Consider the following 26,037-nt stretch of genomic DNA (forward strand, 5'->3'; position numbering starts at 1 on the left):
AACCTGGATATCTAAAGCATGTCTGAGCATTTGGCTGGCTGTGTGGAACAGCAGAAGGCTGGAAGAAACCAGTCAGGCTACCACGGCATTGACAGCAAGTGCCCAGACACTCCACAAGCAGCTGGGAGGAGAAATAATGTGGACAAGTCTCAGCAATGGTGCTGCTCTCATACAGATACTCTCCCTGGTCACATCTCCATCAGTCCCCATCATCATGCAGATGCTCTCCCTGGTCATATCCCCATAAGTCTCACCAGTGAGAAGACCCCAGGCCTGCACATCACAAGCCAGAGCTCCTGAACTGCCTGCCATTTTGGAATGGGCAGTAGAGCAGTGCTGTGAGCATTGCTGCTGAGCACAGAAATATGTCTTTTGTTACCAGGCATGGATCCTGCATCCTGCCCCCTACGAATAATTCCTTGGAAGACAGTGACAGCTACAAGTATTCAGTGTTTTACAGGCTCAGACTTCACAGTTGTGCCCCAATTTTAGTGCTTGAAGCCCAGTATACCTGAGTACAACTGCTGCAGCATGTTCACAGCCCAGATCCACCCCCTCCATGAAGCTGGCACAGAAGCACAGGCTGCAGTGCTGGACAGAGGGGTGGGCTGACCTTGGCTGAACATCAGGTGCCCACCCAAGCCACTCTATATCTTCCCTCCTCAGCTGGACAGGGAAGAGAAAATGCAACAAAAGGCTAAGGGGTTGAGATAAGGGCAGGGAGAGATTACTCACCAGTTACTGTCACAGGCAAATCAGACCTCACTCTGGGTGGGACACAGCCAGGCAGGAGTTCCAGCAGGAGCCAACCTGCATTACTTATCTTTTTCAATGGGGACACATTTACTTACAATGGTGTTTTTACTCAGTGTCTCTATCATGCAAATTTTTATCATCCATAGTCTTACATATGGAAAACACTCATATACTTTGGGTATAAACAAATACACAGAAATGAACTGGCAGAGGTAGGTGATTAACTGTGAGCTGTGACATAGTTATCAGCATAGGAAAAGGCTGTCTTTCTGGGATGCCTCCCCTAGAGTCCATACAGATACAGCTGTGTGAGAAGCAAGACCATAAAGAATATCAAGGTTTAGATTCAGCCTGTGATTTTTTTCTTCAGATTTTTAACTTTTGCCAGATTTGCTTTAGGAAAAAGCCCAAATCCAAGAACATAAAGAGAATGACAACAGCTCTTTGTGAATGCTTTTATTCAGGCTAAAGCTCTCTTTTCCCCAGAATATGATCTTTTCCTACTTGAACATCAGTGTTTATGTTTTGTGGTCTATGGAGCACAGGATTGTAGCTGGTATTTAGGGATGGTATTTAATGTTAAGCATCTACTAGTGCTCTGAGAAGAAGAACCCATCACCTAAAAGCCATGATGGAATGAAGTCAAAAGAAAAATATTGCCTAAGCAGAGATGAGTGTTACGACTGTAAAGAGAGGAGCTGTGCATGGGCATGGGCAAGCAGGGGGAGCTGCTGACAGGAGAGGGCAAAGGGGACAGCACAGGTCCTCAGGGCATCTGTGGTAGGAGGATTCCCACTCGTCCTTCTGCAGCAGGCGTTCTCCTTCTGCTACCTGTTTTGTGCTGATGCAAACCTAGCAGGCAGCCTGCAGCTTGCTTTTGATTTACAAGTGGCAGTACAAGCACATGAGCCTGCTCCACCTTGCCAAGGAAACACACACACTTCCCTGCTATCAAAGGCTTCCCAGAGGTGACTTCTACTCGGCAGAACTCTTGTATAAAAGAGGGTAGGAACCAGGCTGCTGAGGTGTGAAGTTGCCATAATGCAAAAAACCCCGCAAGACACCAGGAGTTTGTGCCAGCAGGCTTTCCAGCTGGCTGACCCAAGCTCCCATCCCTGTGCGCTGGCCACATCGTGAGAGATGAGCTGCTGATGCCTTTGCTTTCTCCTTGTCCTGCTCTCTGTTTTGCAGCTCTTTGCTTTGCTGCTGCTCAGTGCCTCTCAGCACAGACTCATCCCCACTTTGCTCTTCTGCTCTGCCCTTCTGATTTCCCCCTGTCCCCTGGAACTGCTTTGGCATTTTGGCACTTGACATCGCCAGAGCTTTTCTGGAAACCCAGCCTGTTCCCTCTTCTCACCCAGGTTTGCTCCAAAGCCATCCCACATGTATGTGTGGAGGAAAGCAGGGTTTCACACTCCTCCCTGCAGTAAAAAAAAAACCCCATAACATCAACTCCAGGGCTTGTTAAAATGATTTCTTGGTGTGCAAGGAGAAAAAAGCTTTGCCAGCAAGAACCACTTTGGTATGGCTGCCTTAAGAAAGGAACTGCAGGGTTTTGTTTTGTTTGGTTTTTGTTGTTTGTTTTGTTTTTTAAGTCAGCATCACTCTGAGGGCTCTGCTTGAGGAAAAACAAGGAAATTAGGATGGTATGTGAGACATTGAAGAATAATTCCCTTTACCATGGCAAGACAACACTGTTGTGTAGCCAGACTGAGCAGAAACCTCTTGTGGGAAGGAATATTACCCTCCATACCCCTTGGCACTGTAATAGCTGAAGGGTAGAAGGAGATTCTGGCAATATTTTTGCAATTTGGGGAATTGCCTTGGCAAGGGAGAGCTAAAATGACTCTGCAGCAGCTTTTTCCATATCTACACACTAAATTGTTCCCTCTCCCTGAGACCTAAACACACACAGGATCAGCGTCTGGATAAGACAAAGTTGGCACCACTGGAAAATCCCATTCACCTGGAAGAAACAGCAGTGCAAAACACCTCCATCATATCTCACTTGGCTGTTTGAAATAAGGGATTCTCCTGAGTGGATAAAAAAAAAAAAAAATGAAAAGAGGGTATGAGGGGAGGGATACACACCTTGGGGAACTGTGCCTGCACCTTCTGTAACCCCCAGCTGTGGTCAGACTTCTTCAGGCACAGGCAATTCAGCACTTCAGCAGCTACTGTCAGATCCCAGCCCTTTTGCTTGCTGCATGGCTCTTTGACATCCACATCATCCTGTCCAAGGAAGATAACCTTGACACAGTGAGCCATGAAGCTCACGAAAATGTGCAAAGCCAGCAAGCTTTTCCAGTTGCACTGCAAGGCTTCCTGCACATTAATCTCCTCCCCTGGAATCTTGAACAGCCAGTCAAAATAATCCCTTTGTAGAATTGCTTTCATGGTGAAGAGGAAAGGAGTGGGAACGCAGATCTATAAATACCTCTGGGGATGCTCATCTCTCCTCTCATGCACTCTGATCAGAGCTCAGGAGAAAGGAGTCCAATGAAAGTGTGCCTCTTGATAAAATAAAGGCTGCTCGTGGGAAGCTCCCACATATGAAAGGCAGGTGACACTCAGCTGTCATGCTTTGTCACAAATGCAAGGGGACACAAGCCCCTTGGACTGTCTGGTTAATACGAGCAGTGTGCTTTGCAAAGGTAAAGCGCCGCAGCCCCATCAGCTGTAGCGCACAGGCACACGTGTGGGTGACTCCCTGCCTGCCTCAGCATCCCATCCTCGCTGAACCTGACAAAACCCCAGCAGAGAGCATGAACAGAGCTGGAACTGTGAAGTGCAGCACAAAGAAAAGGGCAATGCTGCAGGTTTTAAAATGCTGCCTTCATTCTGCACAGCCAAGAGAATGAGCCGACAGAGCACCGCCTCAAAAACCCCTCCTTCTCCACATTTCACAGGCTTCCTCCTTTCACTCACTGTTTTCATATTCCTTTGGTACAAATTCAGCTCAAAACAGAGCTGGAAGACAGAAGCAGTAGTCCCTTCAGGTCCCTTGGCACAGCCTCCCCCTCCTCACCCTCTTTGTCCCTTTGTCACGGTTCAACCCCAGCCACAACTTAGCCCCACACAGCCACTCGCTCACTCCCCACCAGTGAGATGGGGGAGAGAATCAGGAGGATAAAATTGAGGAAAGGGTTAGGAAATTCCACACATGCAGGCAAATAAAAACAATAAATGCATTCACCTCTTCCCACAGGCAGGCAAGTGTTCAGCCATTTCCAGGAAAGCCAGGTTCCATCACACATAATGGTTACTGTGGGAGACAATGCCATCACTCCAAATGTTCTCTCCTTTCTCCTTCTTCCACCAGCTTTATATGCAGAGCATGGTTCCATATGTTACGGGATAATCCTTGGATCTGCTGGGGTCAGATGTCCCTGCTCTGTCCCCTCTCAACTCACTGGTAGGGTGATGTGAGACACAGAAAAGGCCTAGACTTTGCATAAGTCCTGCTCAGCAGTGACAAAAACAACCCTTTGTGATCAGCAGTGCTTCCAGCACCAGTCCAAACCAGAGCTACATGCCAGAAGCTAGGAAGAAAATTAACTCTACCCAGAGTATTTCAGATCTGGCCTCACCAGAGCTGAGCAAAGAAGCAGAATCACTTTTCTTGACCTGCTGGCAATGCTTTGTCTAATGTGACCCAGGGTACCGCTCACCTTCTTGACCACAAAGGCCCACTGCGGGCTCATGGTCAACCTGCTGTCCACCAGGACAACCAAATTCCTTCCTGCCAGGTTGAATTCTAGATGGGTACCCCCAGCATGTCCTGGTGCATGATGGTTTTTTTTGTCTACAGCTGCAGGACTTTGCACTTCTCCTTGCTGAACTTCATGAGGTACCCATCAGCCCATTTCTCCAACCTGTCAAGGTGCCTCTGGATAGCAGCATCATCTTCTGCTCTGTCTGCCACTCCTGTGGGTCTGGTGCTGTCTGCAAACTTGCTGAGGCTAAACTGTGGCCCATCATCCAGATCACTAATGGAATGTTGTGCAATATTGATCCCTGATGGCATCCAACTACATCATGCCACCATACTCTGGACACAACAGTTTGGCCACTTTTCAGTCCACCTCACTGTCTGCTTATCGAACCCACGCACGAACAGCTTCTCTGCAAGGATCTCATGGGAGACAGTGTCAAAGGCCTCACTGAAGTCCAGGCAGACAATACCCCTGCTCTCCTCTCCTCTACCAGGCCAATCACTTCACCATGGGGGTTTACCAGACTGTCTAACGTGACTTCCCCTTGTTCAAGCCATAGCGACCAACTGCTGGCACTTCCACTGTCTTTGATGGGCCTGAGGATGGTTTCCAGGGTTAGCTCATCCATCACCTTCCCAGGCACTGAGGTGAAGCTGACCCCAGTCAGTAGTTCCCCCAGTCATCCTTCCTGCCCTTCTGGAAGGTGGGGGTGATGTTGCTTTATTCCCATCCTTGGGCACTTCCCCTCATTGCCATGACTGATCAAGGCTGATGGAAACTGCAATGGATCTACCATCTGTCTCAGCACCTGTGGGTATATCCCACCAGGGCCAATGGATTTATGCACATGCAGGTTGCTTAAGTATTCCCAGACTTGGCCCTCATCCATCTAGGGTATATCTTCCTTGCTGATTTGTTTTTTTTTAACTCATGTTTGCTGCCATTATCACCTTATCACCTTTTAGGGGGCTGCAATTTGATTAATAATTAGTTTCAATTCATTTTATAGAGAGGTGAGGCTGCCTGGGCAGCAGATGCACAGGTCTTTCTCTCCACTCTGCTTTGAGAAGACTCTCATCCTGTCTCATTTCTGTTCCTGCTTTCCATTGGCTCTTGCAAATAATTATCAGAGGACTATGAATCAAAAGTCACTGTGGAGTTAATTTTGTCTTCTATTCTTCAAGTTGTGAAATATGCATATTTTATGATTGGCTTTTAGCAAATATTAAAATGAATATTATATATGTTGTATAAGAAAGTTATGCTGTATTAATTTTCTTAAGTAGTGTGTTAAATATAGTTTTAACATGAAGTTTTAACATAATAACATAATGTTAAAATAGAAACTATGCTGTGTAAGATACTTTTTTTAAAGGAAAGGACTCACAGTGAGATAGCAGCCACAGTACACCTAAATCTTTCAGAGAAAACAAGTTTATTGCTCTCTTATCGAGTTCTTCCCACCTAGCTCATCCCTGAAGATGCCATTAGGATTAAGAAGAAGTTGACACTGACCAGACAGAATCCTTTGTTTGAATGGAATTTACGCGTCATGTATGGGGTGTATGAACATGCAACAGGCTGTTGCTTTTAAGGGTTAATCCTCTATTAACGGGTGTCCTTTTTTGGGCTTATGCTGTCCAGAAAAGGTACCCAGACACCCATAACTCTTTGTTTTTATTGTCTCATATTGCCCTAATCCAAATTGTCCAAATTATTATTACTCTAATTATATTGTTATTTTTATAACCATTTTATTATTATTAAACTTTAAAAATTTTAAAAACAAGTGATTGGCGTTTTTCACAAAGTCTGTGGTCACTACTACTCCTTTTGGAATTATCAGAAGGAAAGATGTTGGATCCCTTGACCACCTTAATAACAGGGCAATGCTAATTTTTGCCTTCCTCATCCCTGGCACATGGTGTCAGAGCTTCCTCTTGCCAGCTGAGCTGTCTCGGAGAGCAGCCTTCCGGCTCCCATTGGCAACCGTCCCACCAAGAGGCAGAACTTCAACCACTACATTTTTCTGCTTGTCCACTCTTCCTCAGTCTCCCAGGAAAACAAAGGAAAAGGCCACGGAGGAAAAAAAAAAAGGGAAGAAAAGGAAGGGCCGTTTTTCAGATTAAAAAACCACTCAGGCCCCACAGCCGGTGATTAAAGCCCAGCCCAGGCCGCCCCCGAAGGAGCGGGAACGGGAAGGACACGAAGGAGCGCAGAGCCCGCCCCGGCCGCCGCGGGAGCCAGGTGTGGCTCGGCGGCGGGGCGTCGCAGCGCGTCTCTGTGGCGCAATCGGTTAGCGCGTTCGGCTGTTAACCGAAAGGTTGGTGGTTCGAGCCCACCCAGGGACGGGGCGCAGTTCTTTTGTGGCGGACCGTGAGTTTTTTTCCTTCCCTCCCGCAAGAGGCGGCGGCTGTAACCGGCCCGCGCCGCCTTTATAGCGGCGGGAACTACCCCAGACCCGCTTTTGGCTCCGGGACCTCGCTCCTCATGCTGGGCCAGGAGGAATTCCACCCACACCGTGTGCTGACAGCAGGGTTGCGGGTGCTCCGTTTGATTGGTCAAGTGGGACTGCAGGACAACCCGACCCTAACGGGAGTTTCCGTAGTGTAGTGGTTATCACGTTCGCCTAACACGCGAAAGGTCCCCGGTTCGAAACCGGGCGGAAACACGAAGTTTTTTTTTTTCCTTTCCCGTGTCACCGCGGATGTGTTTCCTGGTTTCCTCTTTAGTCGCGGGGCTCATCCCCCGCCCCGCCGTGGGAGAGGGCGAGCGGCCTCCTGGGCTGCCGGGGACCCCCAGGGAGGAGCAGGGGCCGGGCTGGGGGCTGTGCTGAAGCTCTGCTTCATTCCCATGCCCGAGCTCCTCAGCAAACGTGTTTCTTCCGGAAAGATCGCCCAGAGGAGGGGAAAGGAGCTTCAGCTGAAACGGTCTGAACGTCAAAAAACTTGAGACAAAAACTACAACCACTCGCCGTGGGCATTACAGAAGGCCCATCAGCTATTAACTTACATAAAAAGAGTAATATAGATCCACGTCGGGGGAGAAGCTTCTTCTGAGGGTTTCTCCAGCCTCTTCCTCAAAAACATAGCTGGAGACACCCAGCCCCTTCTTCCCTACACTCCTTTCCCAGCATTTCCTCTCCTTTGTGAGCCCTGTGGCTCCCCCGTGTTCTCTTGGGCTGTGCAGCGTCAGCATCTCCCTCGCAAACAACCACAGCGTGTTTGTGCACAACAGTGTAAAACTAAAAATGCTGCAAATTCCATCAGCCTTCTTATCCCACTAAACTTCTCTTCTCTCTTGCTCTGCCTGCACCCTGTCTTAGATCAATACTTAGACTGGAATCTTCTTCCACTCCAAGACCGAATCCTGGCGGACTTCAAAGGACAGCACACACTTTCGAGTATAAGCTGCTCAAAGGCAATGTGTTTTGCTCTGGGCACCAAGGGCCTCACACCAAGAGCAGCTGTTTAGTTTTGCAAAAGGAACACAGACAACACACAATGGCTCTCGTGGATATGTTGTCAGGAAGGGAGTAATTCTTTAAAGCAGAAAACCAGTGATGGAAGAATAAATGGCAATACCCAGCCATGAAAAACATCAAGATCAAAATCATATTTGTAGTTGGCACCACAATAGATTTCTTGAACAGTGCTCTAGCAGGTATATGGCTAGAAATCCGTCCAGGCAGCTCCTATGCAGATGTGTTGGTTTATTGTAGGCAAGATGCTAGAGGGCAGCCCTGTTTTTCACCCTTTACTGTGTTATAAGAAGTGTTTGAATGCATCATCGTCAGATCTGAATCACAGCACCTTTTCTGCAGAGCTGATTCCACGCTCTGAGTGCCACGATTATGCCTTTCCCAAAGCAGAAGACACAGACTAACAAGGCTCTGCAGAGGGCTCTGGACAGGCTGGGTTGATGAGCCAAGGCCAATTGTATGAGGTCCAACTAGACCAAGCACTTGGTCCTGCCCTTGGGTCACAACCCCAGGCAGTGCTGGAGGCACTGAGGGCAGTGTCTGGAAAGCTGCCCAGTGGAAAAGGAAATGGGAATGCTGGCAATGGCATCCTGGCTTGTGTCAGCAGTAGTGTGGCCAGCAGGAGCAGGGCAGGGATTGTGCCCCTGTACTCAGCACTGGTGAGGCCACATCTCAAGTTCTGTGCTCAGTTCTGGGCCTCTCACTACAAGGACATTGAGGGGCTGCAGTGTGTCCAGAGAAGGGCAACGGAGCTGGGAAAGGATCTGGAGTGCAAGATTGATGAGGAGCTGCTAATGGTGTTTAGCCCGAAGAAAAGGAGGCTCAGGGCAGACCTTACTGCTCTCCACAACTACTTGAAAAGAGAGCGTAGCCAGGTGGGGGCAGGTCTTTTGTCGTAGGTAATGAGACAGGATGAGAGGATATGGTTTCAAGTTGTGCCATGGGAGGTTAGACTGGATGTTAGGAAAAATCTCCTCTCTGAAAGGATGGTTGGGAATTGGAAGAGACTGCCCGGGGAAGTGGTGAAGTTATCATCCCTGGAATTGTTCAAAAAATGTAGATGTGGCATTTAGGGACATGGTTCAGTGGTGAAGATGGCAGTGCTCAAAGCCCTTAGACCTTGGGAAATCTATCCTAGAACACTAATAAAACCTCCATAATTCAGGGGCCAGTTTCTGATCACTACCTGTACTTCCAACTGACAAAAGATGACTACAATACTTTGTATTCTCTTCATGGCAAATTAAGAGCTGCATTTAAAAACTACTCTTAATATAAAACAACCAGTAACATTTCAAATTCCAAACAATTTCTTTAGTCATGGGATTTTCATTCAAACTCGGCTGAATTCTCACTTGCACAGGATCAGAGGCAGTAAAACATTTATGGAAACAAGCAAATCTGCACTGCGTCATCTTTAGTTTTCTGTTTCAGAGAAAAAGGCAGCCAGGAACATGCAGCACCAACAGATTTATTTTCATACCTTCTTTAATCTCAAGTGCTATTTGTTTGCTCTTGGAGCTTCTATATATACCTGTACCCACACTGAATCCCACGCAGCTGCAGACCAAACACTCCCAGCTTCAGTTTGTGGAGGGGGTGCCAGTGGTGACCTGTCGTTCTTGCTTCTGTCTAGGTGCATGTGCACAGCAGGTGTGCCCCCACACCCTCCCTCCTCTGCCTTGAACCTCGTTATAAACCTCTCCACCAGGATCTCCACATCTTCTAGCAGGGTTTCTTCCTCCTGTTTCTCCCCCCTGTGCATTCTGCATCACCAACGCTGGGCACACTGCTTTACTCACCCCTGGGTCTGTGTTTGTGTCCCAAGCCAGTGGTAAAGGAGCTCCCCTGTCACAGCTGCAGGTCACAGCAATCCATTCATGGATAAATCAAACTCTCATTTTGGTCAGCTCTTTTTTTTTATTTTTATTTTTCTTTTTTTTTCCTCTTTTTTTTTTTAATTAGGGAATTCATAAACGGGCAAACATTTCACAAGCAGTACACCAGCCCTTAACATTCAGAATCCATTCATTTTCTATTTTAACATTACCAATTACAGTATTTAAAACAAAGAAGAAGCTCAAGTTCTTCACAATAACTTAAATTTCAAAAATTCATTGCCTAAAGTACCAGTTTGATAACAATGTATCAAATTGCAACAAGTTCAGGGCCAATGATAATTTTTCAAACACTAGTTCAAACAATCCAAAACCATTAGAATCTGTAACCATGCCTTGTAATAGCATTATGTTTAACTGCATCTACTGGAAAAGTAAGACTGAGCATTTAATGTTTTGAGCTTGGAATCTGAAACAATGAAAAAATGCAGGACAGTTCTAAATATGCCTGATACAAAGACTTGCTGATAAAATCCTTATTTCCAAGAACAAGAAAAGGGTACAGCTAATCTAACTTGGAATATAATACCCTCAGCTTTGTGGCCATGCATTTAAAAAAAGACTCCAATCTGGCAAAATGAAAGCTATACATATCCAGAAACACCAAGGTGTGAATCCCTCTGCTTACTCACTGCTGTCTTGCCACATTTTTCCATTACTTTCTTCCTACTGACCTTGCCTCTTCTTGGCACCTCACATACAGTCGGGGGTGCACTGCCTGAGTCATGAAAAACTCCAAGTGACAACAGTAATAGGCATTAACTTACAGTTAAATTAATTCTAAGAAACCTCTAAGTTCATATCAGAGAATGCAAAATTCCCTACTTACAGAAGGTACTTAATTCTTTTTTTAAATGTTGGACAAAATAACTTCAGGAGTTGAGTGGTTCTGTAAATTCATTACTATATAAATAGTATTTCTTACACCATTATATCATCAAGACTACAGAACTTAATTAGTTCTCAAACACACTAGAGTATGGAAGATTTTCATATTAAAAGCAGCAAAAATTAAGACTCTTAGGAGCTTTTAATTAAAAATCATTGTCATATCTGACAGCTAAAGTAACTGCTTCTCAGAAGAATAGAATACATTAAACCCTGATTTGCTTGTTACAGTAAAATATTAAGAAAAAAAATCTCAAATGTAAATTGTTCAAGTACAGCCAGTGTGCAATTAAACTAGTTATAAAATATAATTTAGTAGTGCTTTGTTTCAAAATATACATAATACTGAAAAAAACCTCAAGAAATTGAGTATTTACCAAGTTTCAAACAGAGTTTCATCAAAATGAGGTAAATCCATGTCATCTGCCATTGAGCTTGGTGCTGAAATGGAGAACAGGTCTTCGAGGATATCATCTCTTGTAGGACTTTCAAAAGAAAGTTTTTTCCCACTGTGTTTGTTTATTGCATCAAGCTCCGAAGTGGTGTCCTTCACAGGACTGTAGTAATTGTGGTCCTCACTTGTCACTGCTGCCTGTGGCACAGTGCTGTTCTCCTGGGGCACGGTCGTTGCTGCGCTGCCGTGCACCATTTCCATGTACATGCACTCATCTCCGCTCTTGGGCTCCTCCAAGGAAGTGACAGTGGAAATAGGGGACAGTATTTCTGCCAGTATTTCATCAGCGTTATCAGGGCCAGTGCACCCTGGCACAGCGTTTGCATTCAATCCAGGTCCATTCCCCGTGACATCAATCTGATACTGCAGCTCCCTTAAGCTCTGCAATAATTCACTGTCATTCTGAGATTCAGTCGGCGATGGGGTGCTCACGTCTCCACTCACAGGTTTTTCCTGTTTCATCTGTTCCACTGCTAATCTATCCAGTGAAGCCAACTTCTTCTTTTTAGCATTAAGTTTTTTTAACAATTTTAGGCGAAGTTTTTTTGTTTTGTCACTCTCTGACTCTTCTGCCTTGCCAGAGTTATAGCCAGGTGAGGGGAACTGAGTCACTTTACCTGAGGTACCCAACATACTTTGTGACTTAAACCAAGTTGGACCTACAATAGTGGTATGATTTGCTGTTGGAAGACAAGTGCTTTGAGAAAAACCTTTGAAATTTGATAAAGGATGAGTATTATTACTCTGAGGAGCCAGTAACTTTGGGGTCTCAGTTGTTTTCTTTGTACCTCTGCTCTGAAAGCCACCGAAGTTACTTGCACCCTTAACTGGCAGCCGAACTTCACTTATTTTTTGCAATGAGGGAGTTTTGCAATTTCTCTCATTCTTGAGAGCTGAGGCACTTGAAGGCATAAAAGAAGTACTCTTGCTTAATTTCTTTACCCAGCTTCCTACAAATCCTCCTTTTCGGTCTTTGTGCGAGGACTGAACTGAATTACTGGCACCAGAAGAACTGCCAACTTGAGATTTAACTACAGTTTTGCTTGCATCTCTCAAGTCAGGTGGTTTTTGTATAGTATTTTCTACTGCTAACCAATTCTTGCTTAGCAGTAGTTCTGAATTTAATCCATGTTCTCTGTTAGCTAAATTAGCTGTGTCATTTAATTGAGAAGGTGATGAGTCAGATGAATCAGGGTCATGTTTTTTGGGCTCAGGAGCAGTAATATTTACTGGGTTCAATTCTTCTAGAGGAAAGCAAATACTGGAATTTTCATACAACATGGATTTATTGTTCATAGCTAGACTAGTTCCAGGAAACTCTCCTGCATAAGGAGTGCTAAGTGAAAAAGCTGGTTCCAGGTGTTCTGGTGTGCCCCATCCATCAAGAAGGTTATTTCCCACCATCCATCCGTTAGGCAGCGATTTATCTTCTGAGTCAACCAGAACTTCTTCAGGCATCAGTGTCACAAGATCACCATCTGCCAGATTTTCTGAACCATGATGAACAATACTTTTGTCCTCAGTTACTTGCTGCTGTTTCTTCTCTGGAGTCCTCACAGAATGCTCTTTGTGAGGTTCTGCAGGTGTTTTGCCGACAGTGTTATCAAAACAATTCAACACCGTGGAATTTGAATGTACATTATTAAGACGAGTATCTTCACTATTTTTACTTTGGAACTGTGAATTCAGCTCTTGTGGCACATGGGATGCTTTCTTTTCCCAGATAACAATATGAATCTCTGAAGGGGGAACTTCAAATCTTTTACGTCTCTTGCAATACGGACCCTTTAAATCATCGCATTCAAGCCAAGTTCCTGAAAAATAGCAATCAGTGCAGAGACTCAGAGACTTTTAAAATTGAAATCACTATCCTCACACTTGTCAAGTATTTTTATTAACCCATTCTCCTGGCAAGCAGAAAATAGAGTTTGGGTTTTTTTTTCTCCAGAGAAAACTAGGAGACTTCCACTGTAAAAAGAGCAAATACAAGAAGATGCAGCAATATTATTACAGGTCAGAGTAGGTCAACCATAAAACAAAGCTAGCTAAGGGATTTTTTGGCTGAAACATCTTGTCTGAAAATACTCTCACAAGTCTGAGGTAAGAACCACCTCCTAAATTAAGTTTCTTTGTAGACTTTTTAATTGCCTGGGTAACCACAGGAGCTAAAATGAAACTGCTTATTTTAAGCAGTCTCATCACCTGCAAACTGTTCATAGATCATGAAAGAATATTTTATAGCTTTAAGAATTTTAAAACAGATATATATGGCATATAGAAGCTTCTTAACTAGGCATTTCCCAACTGCTTCCTCTTCCCATTTCTTTTTTATCTCTGGCAGTACGACTCAGACAATTTTCATGTTGCCACAACACTTCATAAGACTGTACCCCATGCTCTCTACAGAGGCATGATTATCAAAATATCACCTTTTCACCTTCTCTATTTATGGATCTTCCATCAGTGGTACAACCATCATACCATTAGTAATGTTTCCAACATGGATTTCTGCCTCCCACCCCTGAGGTGCCATAAAGTTCAGATGTAAAAAATAACTTCATTAATTGCTCATAGTACCATAGGTTACCTTGTTTCCAGCCAAGAATGGATGAATCACTGGTTTAAAAATAAACAATACTATTTGTTCCACAGTCATGGTCAGACTGCATTTTTTAACTTTTACGAAGTTATGAAGGGAAAAAAACTCTATAGCCAAATTACTTTTTCCAGTAAGTGCTCTGTAAGACAGTACAGTGCAGTAAAACCAACCAAAAACCTTCACTCTGAGAAACCCAATTATTTGCAACAATTTAATATGAAGTTTAGATTGCAGACAAAAGAAATCTTTGTTATTATATATCAACGGTTGAGAATACTGCAGCAACCCATAAAACTCATGAAATATTATGGTAGATAAGAACCATAAACTTTATCTTATCTCTCTCTTTTATGAGGAAAGACTGAGGGAGTTGGGCCTGTTCAGCCTTCAAAAAAGACAATTGAGAGGGGACCTCACCAGTGTCTGTAAGTATCCAGAGGGAGGTGTCGGAAGACACACGGCAGGCCCTGCTCAGCAGTGCTCAGCAATAGGACAGAAGGCAAAAGGCAGAAAATGATGCACAGGAAGTTCCACCTGAACATAAGGAAGGACTTCCTTACTGTGCAGTGACAACACAATGGAGCAGATTGCCCAGTGAGGTTGTGGGCTTTCCCTCATAGGAAATATTCAAGAACCATCTGGATGTCATCCTGGGCCATGTGCTCTGGGATGGCCCTGCTTGAGTAGGGAAGTTGGATGACCCCCTGTGGCCCCTTCCAACCTGACCCATTCTGTGATTCTTACCATCAGGATTCAAAGACCAGCTTATGAAGTGCTTCTTATCTGTTTGATACTGAACAACAGATGTTATTTGGTAGGTGTCTTCCTCAAATTGAAATGAGTATTTCTCCAGGTTGTTATGTGGCAAGCCTTCCACAAAATGTAATGTTAATATTGAGGGTACTCTGACAAAGAAACAATAAAGAACGAGTTTATTACAATAGAACAGTGTCAAAAGTTCCTAATGAAAAAGTAAAACATCTCTACGAGTATTTGGTTCTGCCCTTACTATTCTACTTCCTCACAGACTCTTCAGATTGCACAGTAAGCAGAAAGGAAAAAGAATATCCCAACTGGATGTTTCATTTAATTACAGATTGGGGGGGGGAAAAACCCAACACCAAATAAGAGATTTGGGGAGTGGGGAAAAGTTGAGAAAAAAAACATTCCTGTGCCATAAACACAGTAGCAAGGGACATTGTTCCCAGGTCAATTAAGTAAACAAATGATCAAACAACTTTTATCCACAGCAGGAGCTGTGAAAAGGCTGACATTGGATATCAGTTGTCTGTATTTACTACTTGATAGTTAAGTATTTATGACCTAGTTCAAACACATGCTGGTCAGCATGTTAAACACTACTCTGTTTCATCTTTAGTAAACACTACTTGCTATTTCAGCTTATAAGAATGATCTAAAAATCTTTAAAAGTAAGTAGTGATCAGAATTTAAGGTTTAGAATCTCTGCAAACCCACAGTAATAGTTTGGTTTCAGAAGTCATAGGTTCAATAAATGAAGTTTCAGAACTTTATGTAGTTTACTTTCAAGTTCACATATTCAAACTTACTTTTCCAAGATCATCTGTTGTCTTTGAGACGTATTTCCACAGTTAATACACGGTCCAATATGAACAGCATTGAGAGGATGCCAATCAGGGATTACATTTGTAAACGTTGTTAGGGTTTTCTTCAATCTGGACACACACACACAAATAAAGAGTAAGCTGAGTTGGTGATCAGAAAGCCATAAATATACATACTTTACCAGGAAACAAGTTATAAAAACATTATAAAAACCCAAATACTATTCATGCTCATGCCATTTGTGTGGAATTCACTGTGACAGCATCACATCCAAGTCAGCCCTGAATTCAGTTCTGCCAAACAGCGTCAGTCACAATTTGTCTTCAGTAGCCCTGTGGCCTTCAGTTTCATAATATTTGCTTTTTCTTCCTTCTAATGTTATCTCTGTTTCCTTTCCAACATAAGACAGAGCTTGTACCAGGATCTGCATAATTTACTAGGTAATACAGATGTTTTTCAAATAAAATGAGCTGTATTCTGAAGGTATCTCTCTTTACCTGCTGACTCTAAAAGGAGCCTAAATTACAAGCTTGTACCTGTGGCTACACAGAACTAAATCAATTCTCAAGAAATTACTCCCCTGTAAAACTATTTTAAAATAAACAAACTATGTTAGAGAATCTCTGATTCTTTGTAGCCCAAGTGAATATTCCAGGTATTTCTCAATAGCAAAAGTGTTCTAGGCATACATTCTTTAGAACCACAGCAATTTGCATACTCTCAGCAAAATCTCACAGTAAGTATGTCCAGACACTCACACAGTTACCTATTGTTTCTTTCTTAATTAATTGATAACATGGTTGCTTAAGACATGGAATAGCAGTAAACTATTTGCAAATGAAAAAGCAGATGATGTAAAACTTCAACAACAACCTTAAACCTGGAAATCTGAAGAAAACCAACTATTATATGCAGATTTAAAAAGGTAAGGTAGAACAGCTATGTAGAAGCTATTTCTATAAAAATCTCACCGGTCCTGGTATTTGTGGCCACAATGTACACATTCAAACTTCCATGAAAATGAATGCAAGAATAGTTTCTCAGCTTGTTGATCCACTTGTAGGAGTAGCTGAAGTGCAAACACTGGATTCTTCATATTACCTTCAAAGATGGGGCAGAAAAAAATGGCCACTAAATATCTGAAATCACCTTTCAGTACCTCAAAAAGGAAGTAATAAAAAGGCTTATTACTTCAATTTAAATGTCAGTTATTATTTCGAGGCTCTATTTGCAATTCTCACAGCAAAGGGATTGATCCATGTTATTAGATTGTTATCAGTGACAATTTTATGACTACAGCAGAATTACTTGCTGATTATCTGCTCTCTAAAAAGTCAAAATGGGCAAAGGACAAACCAGCTGATCATACTGTAAAGTATGTGTAAGTCACCAATAGAAACAAATGCATTTCCAGACTTTCTTGTATGCATTCCTACACACATACTTTTATGTATGACATAAAAGGCTTTATATCTAGGGTTTCCTGAAAGTAATTACTGAGATGCTGCACTAATTACTTACCCAATTCACATGTCAGCTGAGGCTTAAGTTCTGTAAACATTACGTTTCTGATTTCATTGAGCTGAGATTCTGCTTTTGGAAGAACATCTAAAGAAAAAAATACGTATGTGTTCATGTAGTCATGTTTAATAGCCCCACACCTTTTCACACACATATGTACCCCCAGCATGCACTCCCTCTCTGCAAACCAATGCCTTTCATATTGACCCATACTTGCCTAAGGCTTGTTGGTAGAACAGCAAATTCTTGGTATTAATGGGTTTGAAAATTGGAGAAGAATTTACACAAGTTACTCAGTTTACTGCAGTCTGCTGACTAAAAAACTACTTGCTCTGACTTATGACTAAGAGCCTGCACCAACAGCTATGTAGTAACAATTTTTAAGGATAGTGTGACCACACATTACAAATCCTGAAGACTCAGAGATTAAAAGAAAAATTTAAAACTTAAGCATTAAGACCAAAAGCACAAAAATTTGCTTACATGCATTTTAAGGCTATACAATTCAAATAATAAAACACTTTAATGTATTGTTTCAGATTAAATACCAATTCCCTAAGTGAGCTTTTCAAACAGTAAAAATAATTTTAAATTTAAAAATAACTTTTTACTTTATATATCTTAGTATTTTAATTTTGCATGTTGTCTAAACACAAATACATTCCTCAAACACAAGCAAGAACATAACTTCTACTACACAATCATGATCATAACCTGCAGAAATTAAAGGAAATATTTAGAAGAGCAATTGAAACTGCTTAATACATATAAACCGCGTATAGAAAAAAAAAACCAAAGTTTCTTGCAGCTATATTGCTTTGGATTGTTTTTAAAAATAGCTGCATGCAAAAGATATGGTAAAATTACACAAAAGAACAGAATGAATTCTACACCTATTCTCCACAAAAATACTCTTCACCCAATCCCCTCTCTGCTGTTACCCAAATAAACTGTTTTGTTTTGCAGCAATTGAAATGAAAAGGTTTAAGTACTTTCAAACCAACACTGTATTCCAACACTTAACATTCCCATTTAAGGGTTACTGCGCACCAGCAGAGCTCCTTTGCAAACCCAGCCCAACAAAGATAAACATCTCAGACAGGTTCTAGGATAGCAAAGGACTTCCCAGTAACAGCTGAACTCCTAAACTCAAGCATCCTGACTTCCTGGCAAGCACAGTACATGAACTAGTTCAGAATATTTTGGGGTTTTCTCCCCGCTTTGTAACATGGATTAAAGCACTTCTGACGCACATTATTTTTCCCAGGAAAGACAGGACCTTTCTCAATGGACCTAGGGCTGTTCTGTGACTGTGCTTTTTATATTCAAATACACATAGTACAACAGTGTCCACTGAAATTCAGGAGAGGTACTGGCTAACCAGAGAGCTTTATTCCTTCTGTAACAGAACATATCTTAGAAGTTTAGACTTATGACAACAATGGTCCAGTTCAAGAGAAATAAAAACCCATGATCTTAGTTTAGGAGTCTTAAACAGAATCCACAGAACAGAGAATGACTAAAGGCCACACCAGCAGAATACAGTGACACCTCCTCCTCAGTTACAATCCTCCAATGTGTAAAGCTAAGCTGACCTGCTAACCCCTTGTTAAGGGTTACTGAGTACTAACTAATCCTTTCCAGACCATAGGATCCAGGTTCATGTGTTTGACTACTTCAGGCTGAAGCAGGTTAGGAAACACTGTCATCTACAGCAGCTTGCAGACCTCAGGGGAAGCACTCCTCCAATGAGCACAGCTGGAGCCAGAAAAGAACTTATGTTCCCAGCTTTACTATTTTCAGTGTGACAAGGCAACTGCCCGTTTACACAAGGATATAAACCACAACAGAAATTGTTTCAAAGATCAAGCTTATAACAGTATCCTAATATGTTAACTTACAGAGGGGAAGGAAACAAAGTAAGGGTGAATTACATAAATAATTCATAATATCTTTATGTTGGATATGACAAAAAAAATAAGAGATGCTTGGTGTTTGATGCCTTCAGAATGCATGTTTGCCCAAGAAAAACAATTTCAGATGTTACCAGGATTTTGCTAGAGAATGCACACTATTCTGCTAATTCATGGTAATAGTTGTATTTTTTGCCATCTTGAAATAGAACAGAGGCATATATAAAAATTCCACATATTTGTAGCAAATCAGTCTGACTATAGAAAACAGCAGCTAAATTTACTCACCTTTTACTTTACTCCTTTTACAGGTATTCAGAAGAACAGACGCTTGATTATACTTTGTTATAAGTTTCTGGAGTAAACATTTTCCATTGTTACATTCTTCTGCTAGAGCAGATTTTAATGTTTCTAAGTGTACCAGTGCTGACAAAATACAATCTAACCAACAAAGATTATGTTTGTTTCTCCACTGAAGACACAAATCTCTGTTATTAGTAGAACCTTTATCCTCTTTGAGTGAAATTTCAGATGCTGTTGACAAATTCTGAGAATTTGGCAATAGTTGTGTTTTGGGACTAGAAGTCTTTGGTGGACTTTCTTGGTAGTTGTTGGTCTTGGTGGTTGTTTCAAAATCCACGTTCTGCATGCAAGACCCCACATGATTGCCAGGGTTTTGCTGGTCATTTTGTAATACACTGTGTAGGCTTGCCTTGGGAATACACAAACTATTCTGGCAGCCTTTCACAACTGAGTCTGCATTAATGGCCTGCTCAACATTGAGCACGTTGTTATTTGCTTTTTTTGCATCTGATCCAACAGCAGAAAAGTCACTGATATTACCAAATTTCCTCTTCTTGTGAGTAGATGGAGCTTGATGATTTTCTGAACCCGTAGAAGTAATTATGCTGTTTAATGGTTTATAACCAAGTGGATAGATACACTAAAGGAAAGAAAAAAGATTACAGTGAAATCTACAAAGCAATTTCAGGTGAATGATAGCTAAAGAAAGTGCAAAACATATTTTTAAAATGGAGTTGAATCACAAATCATAAAATGGCTTGGTTTAGAAAGGATGCTACAGACCACCCAGTTCCAAACCCCCTGCCATGGGCAGGGACACCTTCTACTGGACCAAGTTGCTTAGACCTCCATCCAACCCAGCAATAGGGACTCCTGTAAAGTGATTTTTTAAATTAAATCAATACATATATTCAACATAGGTATGACAGAAAGGGCGTGTTATGCCACCACTGTCTTATAAGCAAATAAATACATCAGTAGTGATACTTCAACACTACTTTTCCAGTAAATTCTCCCAACCTCTGCAAACAACTTAATTTTGCTAAGGAGAGTCCTCTTGTCTTATTCTGCTAAATCCACTCCTTTAGGGTACAGATTTGACATTATTATCTCATGCCTGAGAGACTACTGGCGCCCAAATTGACAAGGTATTTTTCAGGCTAGCTCAATGAATATAGACAAATCCCTATTACAAATCTCCAGAACTATACCATAATTAGTTAAAAGCAGGAAAGAATGGGAAAACTAACTCTGAGACCCATATCTAGTCAAGTTTCTACTAATTTAAGGGCAATTTAAGTCTGTTTGTGATTGCTACACCCTTCCCACATACATGGAGCAGTGAAGGGAGAGGTAGCAAAATCACAAGTCAAATATTAAGCAGCACAGAAATCCAGCTAAGGTTAAAATTTAAAATGGGGGAAAAAAGAAATAAAAGCATAGTAATTACAATTACAAACCTATATGCATTACCCAGACTTATAGAAGGGAAAATGGGAGACTCAGATCTGCTAGTTACGTACTAGTTCCACGGATCATCAAATATTCACCTTCTAGTCTGACTTGTACAAAAATTCATTTAGTACCACTTGTGATCCCTTGCTATCAAGAAGAATCCTCCTTTATTTCATTATTGTTTTACTCTTTTTAATCCTTTAGGGGAGCTACCTATGCCTAAACACTGCATATACACAGGTTAGTTCTGTTTTTCCCTATTTGCAAGCAAACATCCTGCAGCATACATACTCAGAGGGGTCCTATTTCAACAGTCTGCTTACTACCAACAAAATCACAGACTTAGAGAGGTGTAACTGCTGAAGGTAAGGGCCTCTGCAGGGCCAAATAAAACTCTTTATTAGTGTGATACCTGAGGATTTTCACAAAGGAAAATGGACTCTTGAAAATTAAGGCGGTAAGTCCGTAAACCTTGGATCTGACCCTTCTCTTTGCAGACTGGACAATACCCATGTGCAGCTGTTTCCACAGGATTACAGCTCTAAAATAAAAACAAACCAAGAAAGATAAAGCAGCATAAATTTATGTATTTCATACATTATCCCAAGGTAAGACATTCTTATACAAAATCACTGTTCAATTTCTAGATATAATACAATACAATATAAAAAGCAAACTACATTGGTTTCTTTTTAAATATTTTAATATATTTGTATGGTAGCATGATTTAAATAAATTTATCTTTTTAGTTAAATATTCAAATAAAGTGTCTTTAACAATACATTTTATTTTTGCACATTTTATGTACTTTTATGCATGTTTTATTTTACTTGAACTAAACCACAGGACCCTTATTGCCAGGGAACACAAGCTCAGATCTTTGAAAGACAAATCAATTTTCATAGGAATGCAAACAGTTGTAAAAATAGTGCCAATAAAAAACATAGGCACATATTTACTTAGAATAATCTTTCGCCATTGTTATAGATTTCCGTGGAAAATAAATTTGAATTTTTTTGGGGGTAAAATTAAGACCAATTAAAAATTTCTCAAAACAGAGAAAAATATGAACTTTGCACATATGTAAAACAAGTTTCAACTGACTTTTCCCAAATACCCCACCATGTGGAGTGTCGATTTCCCTATACCAGTCCCTTCTCCAATCACTTGCAAACCATTTGTAGTCTTCTGGGTATCCATCATTCTGAGCCACTGGCTAATTTATGTCACTTGTAACAATGTCATGACCACTAAGGATTTTTCAGACTCCTGAAAAATAAGAAGTGAATAAAACAATTAAAGAAAAATTAGACTGAAGTTTGGAAAAAAAAAATACCAGAAACAATGCAGCTTGCATAGTTTGTGGAAATTAATTCAGAAGAGTATTTCCTAAACTGAAAATACTTTTTTTTGTTCTAGTGCAGATTGCGAACTCAAAACTTTAAACTAAGAACTACAGGAACCCAATCCTGCTCCTGTGGACTTGAAACTGACTAGAATAAATATACATCTCTTCAAGATGCATGATGAAGTTAGGTTGAATTGCAAAGTCATCAATGCAGTATCTTTCCTTCAGCCACAACTGCTCCCTTTTCATTACCTCAATGAAAAACATTTTCTCCCACACCATGTCCTTTCAGCCCTTTATACAGTACAGCAACAACTCCTTACAAAAAAAAAATTTCTCCAGGCATTCTTGAGACCAGTATAAATACTCATTCAACCTAAACCTACTTACAATGCTTGGCAAGAAGAGACCCTACAGAACTGCATGGAATGCCAAAAACCAACAGAGCATGAACTAAAAAAGTGCAACAGAAAAACACAACCACTCAGATTTCAAATCAGACCCCCACGGCAACTTAAGAGTGGGTCAAAATGAGATGATATCCTATCTAAACCTTCAGTGTGTCCAGCAGCCCTTTTCAGAATTATCAGTCTGCAGCACGTAGAGGCAGTATTCCCTGACTGATGAAACTAATGGTTGTAATAGAAGGCAAGAGCATAAAAATAACAATCCATGTCCCTTGGAGCACATTTAGCTTTCCAAGTAATGTTGTAGTAGGGTGCCCATGAAACAGCATGGGCTCATACAAATTGAAAATTAATGAATTAGCTCAAGGTATACAAGCTTGTTGGAGTGTAAAGGAAAGACAAGCACCCCAACTTTTCACACAGCAGCAACAGCACTATCACACTGCAACTCAACTCTGTTATCATATATTTAGTCTAGCCAGGAAGTTGACTTGTCTTATACAATTACAAGTTGTACAGATAAGAACCTTTATCATAGGCTATATCATACTATAATACATAACTTTATTTTTCAAGGGACTTTTAGTTGATTCCTTGGCATGAAGCAGTCTCAGCGCTCCAGAGTAAATAAAAAACAGATCACATGACAGAAACTCCTGAGAAATTTCTCACCACAAAAATTCACCACACACTCAGAAGGTTAGTAACACTAAGAACCTGCAGGTTATTCTGTTTTAAGCATGCCCCTTGGTTTTATAAAACATATGTATTTCTTTGCAAGGCCCTGTTTATGCTACCAGCTCTCTCAAAAGGAAATCAAGTTGCTTTTTTCTGGTTGTATTCAGTTTCTGTTTCTTCTGCTCTTCTTTTTAAAGCTTAAATACTGAGTTTATAAGATGTTCTGAGACGTGCAATACCTCCCTCAGCTATAGTCACCCAAACAATAGTACCACAATATTGAAATAAAGACTTTTATTTCTTACTAAAATAATAACATTTAAAGAAAATTAATTATCCTTTTAGTTCAAAGACCAACACAATGAGCAAATAAAATAGGTCTGCCAGTGCTAGATATGTAGAGTGGTACCAAGAGGCCTGCTTTTACTCTTCAAAGTTCCTAACATTACAGGAAGGTACTGGTGATCTTTGCACAATGTACAAACACTGGGCTTCAGATGAACCCTGCCAAGAAAAACAGCCAAGTAAAGACTGCTGCATCAAGTACTGCAACAACTCATTGCAGCCACGGGCAATAACTGCATTACAGATGGGCAAGTGCAAAGGAAGGCACACTCAGCTTTACTAGGGCATGTTCTAAACAATTAATGCTGCTTTCCTTCTTTAAGTCTGCACATTGAAAAATGTTATGCAAAATATGCTATGGATGTGACTAAGTTATCATCATGCTGTGGCTACGCTCCCTTGAGTAGATCTAACAACTTGCTGCTGCAAAATAGGGGCATCACTTTTCTCTTTACTTCCCTTCCCCCCACTTTTCCTGACAGCTCACATCCTAATCAGACTTTTTATGAACTAAATGAACTCACAAAACAGCAGAAAACTTAGTAAAGAACAAGTTTTTTTGCTATGCCATGGAATTAAATTGGCCTGTGAGAACTCCAACGACCTAGGGAGGGCAGAAGATAGAAAATAAGGAAAAGATGAAGTAATAGAGACACATGGCCTTGAAATAGAACTGCTAAATGCCTGAGGAACTGGCTGGATGGCCACATCCAAACACCTGCAGGTCAATGTACCAAGCACAAACCTGTGGTGTCCCTCAAGGGCCCACAGAAGGGCCAATACTATTTATTATCTTCAGCAGAGACACAGACTGTGGGATCTAGATTCTGCTCCTCCAGCCTGCTCTGGTGAGACCCCTACTGAAGTGCTGGGAACTGAGTAATGATGTCGACCAGTGGAGCAAGTCCAGAGCACCTCTCCTATGCAGAAATGCTGTGAGAGTTCAGATTGTTCAGCCAGGAGAAGAGCAGGCTCTGGGGAGACCTTACTGCAGCCTTTCAGTAATTAAAAAAAGCTTTTGAGAGATAGAGGCTTTTACTGAGATCTGTGGTGATGGTACAATGTGCAGCAGTTTTAAATTTAAAGAGGGCAGATTTAGACTGGATTAAAGGAAGAAATTCTCTACAATCAGGATGGAGAGACACTGGGAGGGGCTGCTCAAGGAAGATGCAGATGTCTCATCATCGGAAATGTTCAAGGTCAGGTGGGACAGAGCTTAGAAGAACCTGGTCTAGTGCAAAGCATCCCTGCCCACTGCAGGGGGGTTGGAACTAAATGATCTTTAAAGGTCCCTTCCAGCCCAAACCATCGCATCAAACAATTCTACAGAAAAAGGGACCTGGGCCTTATGAATTAGAATCAGTTACCAACTGCAAAAAGCAGGCAACAACAGTGGTTACACTACAGTGAAGAGGACAACTCCTTGTTTACAGGCTAAAAGGACATTTAAAAATAACCTTTTGGTAAATCACCTTACAAGTCTTTTTATCTTCATGAATGGGACATTGATAAGATTAAAAGAAACAATTGTGAAGAAAAAGAAAGTGGTGTTAGTTATCCTTCCATTCTTTACACAATAAGACATCAGAGTACTAAGGTTTTTCTTTATCTGACATCATAACTACAAATATCCAAATTCCAGTCCCTCGCTCAAAAATTGACAGCTTTGGCCACAAAATATATACTGTTAGATGCAACAGTAACATTGTTCCTGTGAGAAAGCAACTCTCTCTCCAGCCTAGCCTGTGAGTACTGGGCAGAACTGCAAGGCTCCATGGTGTAGGGGAAAACATGAATTCCCTTCCTGAAAATAGTCTAACATAGACTAAGCAAATAAAGATAAATCTGATGACATTGCAAAACGAACCAGCATGCAACATCATTATTCCACTGTTCTAAGAGTTTCTTCTGCAGGCAGACTTCTCTGAGATGCCCACAAATTAAACGGGTGTATGACAAGGGACAGGGACTACGTTTTCCGAAACAAAAATGGGAATGTACGAAAAACACAGCCTGAACTAGTGCAGTTTATTCTAGCTGCAGCGAAGAGGCAAGTTTTCAGGAAGGCAGGCGATCTGCGTCCCAAGGCAGTGGAAACGAGAGGCACGGGGGTGTGGATGCCACTTAACGAGGCGTCAGGGCAGAGCCGGCCCAGTGCGGGGCTCCCTCCCTCCCTCCCTCCCCGAAATGTGCTCGGCTTTTTCGGTAAACCTAAGGGTAAACTGCCTCCTGAGCTCTTATTCCACATCCAGAGTGATCCACACGCTACTGCAGAGGGAAAAAGCGTTCAGAGTTAATCGCTGAGCACCAGAGAACCGTGCCGGGGGCAGACGCGAGCGGACACACACACGCGGTGCCTCCCCGGGCGCCTCTCTGCGGAGCGAGGCGCGGAAGGCCCGCACCCTTCCTTCCCCGCCATGCTACTGACATGAAATACTCAGTCGGCATTTCGGGACCCGCGAGACCCCCCCGCCCTGCGCCCCGCTCGCACCGAAGGGACCGGGACAGGCCGGGCCCGCCGCTCCCGGCGCCAGCCGAGCCCCTGCCCGCTGCGCTCGGCGGCCCCGCTCTCACCTGCGCCCGCCGCCACTCCCGGCTCCCGCCGCTGCCCCGGACCCCGCCGCGCGTGGCCCTCCGCCGCCGCCGCCGGCCCGGTCGCGGCCGCTGCGCAGCTTCCGGCGCGCTCCCGCC

The 26,037-nt window shown here is 42.2% G+C and overlaps 1 protein-coding gene and 2 non-coding genes across 4 annotated transcripts; 2 read left to right on the forward strand and 1 right to left on the reverse strand.

The window, feature by feature from the left end:
* The first annotated feature begins 6,749 nt into the window (after positions 1-6,749).
* Positions 6,750-6,823, forward strand: TRNAN-GUU (transfer RNA asparagine (anticodon GUU)). The gene has a single exon. It is a non-coding gene; the product is annotated as a tRNA-Asn (tRNA).
* A 247-nt stretch (positions 6,824-7,070) lies between these two features.
* On the forward strand, positions 7,071-7,143 carry TRNAV-AAC (transfer RNA valine (anticodon AAC)). The gene has a single exon. It is a non-coding gene; the product is annotated as a tRNA-Val (tRNA).
* Positions 7,144-9,864: 2,721 nt separating this feature from the next.
* Positions 9,865-25,939, reverse strand: USPL1 (ubiquitin specific peptidase like 1). 2 transcript variants are annotated; one of them, XM_058045345.1, is made up of 8 exons: positions 25,921-25,939; positions 20,981-21,109; positions 19,099-19,753; positions 16,898-16,984; positions 16,348-16,477; positions 15,361-15,486; positions 14,537-14,697; positions 9,865-13,007 (listed from the first exon to the last, which is right to left on the reverse strand). In XM_058045345.1, exons 3-8 carry the CDS (start codon positions 19,457-19,459, stop codon positions 11,113-11,115), a joined length of 2,760 nt encoding a protein of 919 aa, XP_057901328.1. In that variant the 5' UTR covers positions 19,460-19,753; positions 20,981-21,109; positions 25,921-25,939; the 3' UTR covers positions 9,865-11,112. The 2 variants fall into 2 exon arrangements, with proteins under 2 accessions (XP_057901328.1, XP_057901327.1); XM_058045344.1 differs by lacking the exon at positions 25,921-25,939 and adding an exon at positions 21,673-25,494.
* Positions 25,940-26,037: the final 98 nt, after the last annotated feature.

Source organism: Melospiza georgiana, chromosome 2 (genome assembly GCF_028018845.1).
Source record: "Melospiza georgiana isolate bMelGeo1 chromosome 2, bMelGeo1.pri, whole genome shotgun sequence".
Taxonomy (NCBI): Eukaryota; Metazoa; Chordata; class Aves; order Passeriformes; family Passerellidae; genus Melospiza; species Melospiza georgiana.

What these genes read in the sequence shown, in the direction of transcription:
- USPL1 (XM_058045344.1), bottom strand. Translation starts at nt 21,771, where the DNA reads ATGATGGATACCCAGAAGACTACAAATGGTTTGCAAGTGATTGGAGAA. An exon ending in TAAAAGGAGTAAAGTAAAAG is followed by an intron (nt 16,985 to 19,098) that starts GTGAGTAAATTT and finishes TTTTTTCTTTAG; the next exon opens with ATGTTCTTCCAAAAGCAGAA. An exon ending in TCAGCTGACATGTGAATTGG is followed by an intron (nt 16,478 to 16,897) that starts GTAAGTAATTAG and finishes CCATCTTTGAAG; the next exon opens with GTAATATGAAGAATCCAGTG.